At 40.7% G+C, this 6,196-nt stretch overlaps 1 protein-coding gene across 2 annotated transcripts; it reads right to left on the bottom strand.

The window, feature by feature from the left end:
* Positions 1-700: 700 nt before the first annotated feature.
* On the bottom strand, positions 701-5,621 carry LOC116383924 (elastase-1-like). Of its 2 annotated transcripts, XM_031848139.1 has the most exons (8): positions 5,548-5,621; positions 5,360-5,463; positions 4,486-4,586; positions 4,197-4,322; positions 3,364-3,500; positions 3,066-3,208; positions 1,026-1,175; positions 701-813 (listed from the first exon to the last, which is right to left on the bottom strand). In XM_031848139.1, exons 1-8 carry the CDS (start codon positions 5,585-5,587, stop codon positions 802-804), a joined length of 813 nt encoding a protein of 270 aa, XP_031703999.1. In that variant the 5' UTR covers positions 5,588-5,621; the 3' UTR covers positions 701-801. The 2 variants fall into 2 exon arrangements, with proteins under 2 accessions (XP_031703999.1, XP_031703989.1); XM_031848129.1 differs by lacking the exon at positions 701-813 and having other exon boundaries at positions 993-1,175.
* Positions 5,622-6,196: the final 575 nt, after the last annotated feature.

Here is a 6,196-nt window from a genome sequence, read left to right as displayed (position 1 = left end):
GTAAGCATGTTTGAAATATTAATGTCATTTAGAGACGTGCACACTGTTTCTGATTCTCAGTCATTTATTCACTAGTATAATTGAGTTAACCCTGAATATTGTTTGAAACACGGGTATGCAGATATTGTTCATCGTTCAGCTTATTCCTATTTGTGCAATGATTAATTATTTATATGCAACTGACATAGTGTAATACAAGCGTATTGTAGAGTTTGCTAAGATTTCTTCCATACATTCATGTTAAATTTTGGCTTTTAATTAGATTGTATTTTGTCCGTGAATGCTCATTTTTAAAGACTTTTTCATGTTGTACAAGTACTTAATTGTTAACAGGGTAATGTGAATTGTATTCACCATTTTAGAGCCTCCTTTCATCACTTGAAGTCAGCCTATTTCAAAGTGGGAATTTATCCCAGTCCATTAACACCTTTTTGTTTACCCTTTGCAATGAAAACGGTTTCATAGAATGTCCACCTCTTCAATGAGAGCTGCATTTAACGATTTAATTTGTGACAGTTAGGGTTTCAGTTTTAAAATCAATTTGGTATCCAAAGGTCATCTCACACATTACAGCACTGCTGTGAGAACAGATCTACTGCACCTAAATTACACTTCGCCTACACTTACTTATGCTTTTATCGTTCTGAAGATGCCCACTGCCTGTTGTCCCCCGACACAAAATACAACACACACACATGAAGTGAGTATAATGCAGAGGGACATTTTATTCGGATGGAGTCAATGCAGAAACTGAGAAGAATCCAGAGTGAGCTCCCGTCTCCATGGAGATGATTTTTCTTCTCAACCCATGATCTGGCAAAGCAAGGACAAATAGGCATGTATTTGTAAGGAAGAATGAACGTATGACAAAAGATTACGAAACCCTCCAGTTACTGCATGCGGTGGGATTTATGAATACACTACTGTGACTGAAATGAATCATGCTTCATTGTGCTGTTTTACGTGTTTGTTTTTAAGCATTCAATGCTCTCTGATTCCTATATAGGTTAGTGTGTAATACTGACGCCGTTCATCCAGCCGATGTAGGCAGAGACACGGGTGAAGACGGTGGGCCTCTGTTTGGCGTTGCAGCCGGAGGAAGACACAAAGCTGGTCACACCGTGGACAACCCACTTTCCGTTGACACTGCAGTTCAGGGGGCCACCGGAGTCACCCTGGATTAAGAGAAAACACATCTCAGGCAAACCTCGGAGTCAAAACTGTACAGCCTTTTAGCAGAGTTACGAGCAAATGCCCTTTTTTTAAAGAAAATACATTTACAGTAACTCATTGCCGCTTGCTTCTCATATCCCCTTCTGATTTCAGACAGCTTTGTAATGGGAAAAATGTCCATTATACTCATCAAATGTTTATACTTATTAAATGTTCATAATCAGGTTTTATAGTTTTGTGATACTGCTTGACAGTTTCGGTGGTCAGACCCCTTTGGCGCCTATGCTAAGTTTCCAAGAAGCTGAGCGTGCAGTGACCTTTGTCCACGCCATAGCCACTTCTCTATTTGAAGCACCTTTTGCAAAGGAAGTGTATCAGACGCTTCTGCAGGTGTAAGATTATGTAAGATGACCTCCTCTTGCCCTGTCTAACCGATGCTTGCCATCTAACCTCGATGTAACCCCGATGTCAAAGGGAAGTGTAAAGGGGAAGTTCCCTCAGCCCCCCTGTTTGTATGTGTGCTTAAATATACAACTCATCTTGTAATGACTGTACTCTGTACTACTACTCTGATAATTGAACCTTCTCTGCGCAGAGAATCAAATTCACAAAGACAAGTTCTTTGTTTCAGCACCATAAAAGACTCACGGTTTAGCGGGTATAATAATTTCCACCACAGCTTCAAGCCAAATTTGTGCAGAACATGAACTTGCAATAGTTTGACACTTTGTGCAGCTCAAGCACTAGCCTGGATCACTGATACTGACTTATGCCCCTGCTGATGCAGCAAGTAATCCCACATGTCCTCCAAAATATCTTCCTTGACAGGAAGGGCTCAGGCCTCAGGTCAGTGGGGGATGTTGAGTTCCACTTTGTCATGAAGGAATGGGACTGAATTCTGACTCAGTGTTTCTCCCAGTCTGCTTGTACCCAAACATCTTTCCTGCTGTCATAATCACAGAGTGACAATGCGGTTTGGAGACAACTGGAGACACTGGGTTCAAAATCTGAGCTGGAAAGAATCTGCACTCCACAGATAGGCACCTTTTATAAAGTTGTAACTCTTGGCTTTATGAATGTTTCATGAATCACTTTCTAATGTGTTATAGATCTGTTATAAGCCAGTAACAACGTTTGGGTTGTCAGGATGAGACAAATTGCTTTGGTCAATGTTTATCCTTTCCATTTTGTAATAAAGCTGTTCAAAATATTAGTTAGCCCTTAAGAAAAGTACACAAGTTGTCAATAAATGGATCTTGGTCCAGATCCTTTGCAGCCAATCTGGGCAACTCAAAAGTATTTCTTATCAATGGCTTATAACTGCATAATAAAGCTTTGGTAAATAATGTATTTAATATTAACAAAGTAATTAGTAACAACTTATAAACCCTGTATAAAGAAAGAAAGCAGCACCCTGAAATCGTTGGCAAGCTCCAGGGATGCTGGCCAAATGTTCTCCCTCAATTAAAGGGGAACTACAAATTTTATACATCAAAGCCTGTTGACAGGTCTTATATGAAAAAGCAGTATTAAGCCTTTTTGTGTTTGCCAGAAGGAGCTGAGCAAACTAATAAATGGTTTTAAGTGATGTCACTTGAACAGCGTTGGTTGGAGAGGAAGACTGCAAGTTAGAAAATGAAAAAAATTAGACTCGAGGTTTCATTAGCTGCTACTAGGTTTGGAAACCTGAACGCGTCACTGACCTGTCGACGGTCGATTGGATAATGTCGGCAGCAAGAATGAGTGTAGAAAAAAAAGACGATGTTTTTTTATAAATGTCCATCCTGAGTTTGACAATATTATAGGAGTGCAATGATAAATCGGTGGTGTACAAAAGAAATACTGAATGTGCGGGCATATACACAGTCGTGTCTAAGTGCTCATAGGCTCACCTGGCAACCTGATTCCCTGCCACCACCAGCACAGACCATGGAGTCCTTCACAGTGCTGCCCCACCATCCATAGCTGGTGCAGGTCTTATGGTCAACGACGGGCAGGTATGCCTGCTTCAGCTGGGCAGACAGCTGACCACCAGCTGAGGAGAAACACATACAACTGTGACAAGAGCCTATAAACTGTGAGCCAGTGTATTTATCATACACTGTGATGTAATCTTATTTCCTGATTACTTTCTCACTGTATGTAGATCCTGAACAGATCATGCTAATCGTATCATTATGTCAGACTCACTCTGGGTGCGACCCCAGCCAGAGATGTAGCAGTTGTTGTTGTGGGGCAGGACCTGACCGGTGGGGGGCAGAGCGGCGAGCTGGACGTAGTTGTTGAGAGAAGCATCAGAGGACAGACGCAGCAGAGCGATGTCCCACCTGAGGATGAGACCCACATGCACTCAAGTCAGTGAGTAATAAACGTTTTGCCTGTATAAAGACTCATTGTAAGGGTTTTGTTTAAGAGAAGGCTATTGTTTGCCTTTAAGTGTGAGTTTCTTATGTTTAGGGCTGCCACTAACAATCATATTCCTTACCAATTAAACTGAAGATTATTCTCTAGATTATTCTCTAGATTATTCTATTGTATTATTCTATTGCTTGGTTAATCAGATTCATAAAACTCAAGGTGATGTCTTTTATTCACTTACTTTTTCTGACACGTAAAAAAAAAACCCCAAAACATTCAATTCACAATGTTTTAAAAAAGAGAAAAATTAATGTTATCAGATTGGATGGATTATCAAAAGAGCAGCAGATACATTTTCTCTCTCAGCTCCAGTTATGTTTTAATGTATGATTGTGTGTGTTTTTGCAATCTGGAGTAAATACGTGTAGTAAAGAGTTGTTAGTCAAACATTTTTAATCTTTTAGGAATATTTATAATAAAATAATGTAATATCCACATAATGTGGATGTTGAATCAAAAAAGCTATTTGACATTTTTGGTTGCTTCCGTGTGTTTACAAGAAACTGAATTTATTCAGTTTCTATCATATGTGATGTACATACGTATATCAGTATGTGCTATTTTTGTATGCAGAAGTGGGTCAAAAACAAGCAGCAGCCACTAACCCTCCAGCAACGTTGTTGGAGTTCCAGTTGGGGTGGACGTAGACGCGGCTCACGCTCATGTACTGCTCTCTGCCCTCGTTACTGTTGATGTTGTGATCTCCAAGAACAACACGCCAAGTCCTGGAACTATGGAAAAAGAAATTTGTATTTTCAACCTTAAATGTCTGGGCAACGCACTTAAGAAAATTTAATGAAATAAATGTGTATAAATGTTCAGAACACATTATCCTGCTACTTCAACAATTAGTTTTAGCCTCAGCATCTGCTCTGTGATGCATGAAACTCTGACCTGTCCACACAGTGAGCGGCGGTCATGACCCATCCTCTCCTGATCAGACTTCCTCCACAAGTGTGGTGGAAGCTGCTGCCGGATTTGTACTGAAGAGAGATCTAACAAAACAACAACAGAGAGCATTACAACTATAAGAAGCTGATGCGTTCACATTATTGCAAAATGCTTCTTGGCAGCGTTCCTGACACTGAAACATGCTTAAAAGCATTACGAGCAAAAGTCCTAAATGCACCTGATGTAACTGGACGTGTGTATGCAGGACATATGTTGTGCTGACCAATTTTACATTTGAAAGGTTGCTATAGAGCAGTGATGTAATGAACTAAATAGATTTACTCAAGGTCTATGTACAATAATGAACCACTTGTACTTTACTTGAGTATTTCCAATTTATACCACTTTAAACTTCTACCCCACCACACTTTCTAGATACATACTGATCTTTTTAAAATCATTTTTACTACATTTACTTAACATCTGCAGTTAATATTTTCCTTGAGTTTACACATCAGACATGTGACGAACTTAATAAATATGAAACATTATTGTAGATTGAAGGCCTTGTATTCAAAAACAGATGTTTTCAGTTGCTGATTCAACAAACGCATGTTGGAGTTGTGCACAGCTATCATGTGCTAATATGGGTTTTCCCACAAACTCAACAGGAAAAAATTATATTTATTTCTTTTAACTTGTTGCACATCACGTGTGTGCATCAGATTAAAAATATATATCTTCTTTCAGGACCTGAAATGGGTCATTCCATATACTTAGCACTTGTATGCAACACAGGCGTATTTTCACATTGTGTTATTGCTCCCTTCGCATAAGTAAAGGGTCTGAGCACTGAGTCAAACAAAGCATCCGGTACCTGCCAGGGCCAGGAGTTGGGTCTGGCCACCTCTCCTCCCACAACTCTCTCCTCGACACTGTCATCCTCCAGGTACCTGGGCTCGGGAGTCAGCTCAGCCAGCACTAAGCCGAGCACAAACAAAGGAAGCATTACATCAAGAGTTCAAGAGTGTGCAGAATGTCAGAGAAGAATCAGACGGAGCTTACCAAGGGCTGCGAGAGAGGTAAACACAAGAAACTTGAGCATGTCTGTAGTCTCCTGAAACTTTCTGCACTGGAGACTTCTGCCCACCACTCTTTTATACCCCCAGGCCCCGTATGCTGATAGTGCATGTGTGTGTGTTCAATACGAACACATGTCCATCTGTGTCTGTCTCACACTTATCATCACAGTGGGGACCGGGGGGGGGGGGAATCACTGACTCAGCGACTGCCTCAGCGACTGCATACCTTTTTTTCCACTTGTATGGGCCACAGCTGTCAGGCATGAGAGTGTCGCATACTGTATGATTAGTTATATTTGATGTTCTAGTAAAGCGAGTTTTGACTGTAGATGCTCTGTGTACTGTGGTCATCATTATCTGCTATCTACCAGCTTTGAGGACAACTTAACTCTCGCCCAAGAGAGAGGCTTGACACGGCACACATTCAGACATTTTTTTGCAAGAGCGCCGCTGCAATTAAAACTTTAGATGCATTTTATCTGACACAATCATTGTGACTCTGTCTCTCTCCCTCTGGTTGTCTGGAACGACACCTGGCAAAAAAAAACCTCTTTATACACAATGATGCAGTGCTCTGGTATTCCAAGAGAGATCACCCCCACGGTCTCTGAGTGTGACCAAGCATTTAAGTT

The sequence above is a fragment of the Anarrhichthys ocellatus genome, unplaced genomic scaffold (genome assembly GCF_004355925.1).
Source record: "Anarrhichthys ocellatus isolate YVR2014 unplaced genomic scaffold, GSC_Weel_1.0 scaffold1, whole genome shotgun sequence".
In the NCBI taxonomy this organism is placed as follows: Eukaryota; Metazoa; Chordata; class Actinopteri; order Perciformes; family Anarhichadidae; genus Anarrhichthys; species Anarrhichthys ocellatus.
The sequence above is the reverse complement of the archived record's forward strand: the minus strand, read 5'-3'. Positions and strand labels throughout refer to the sequence as shown.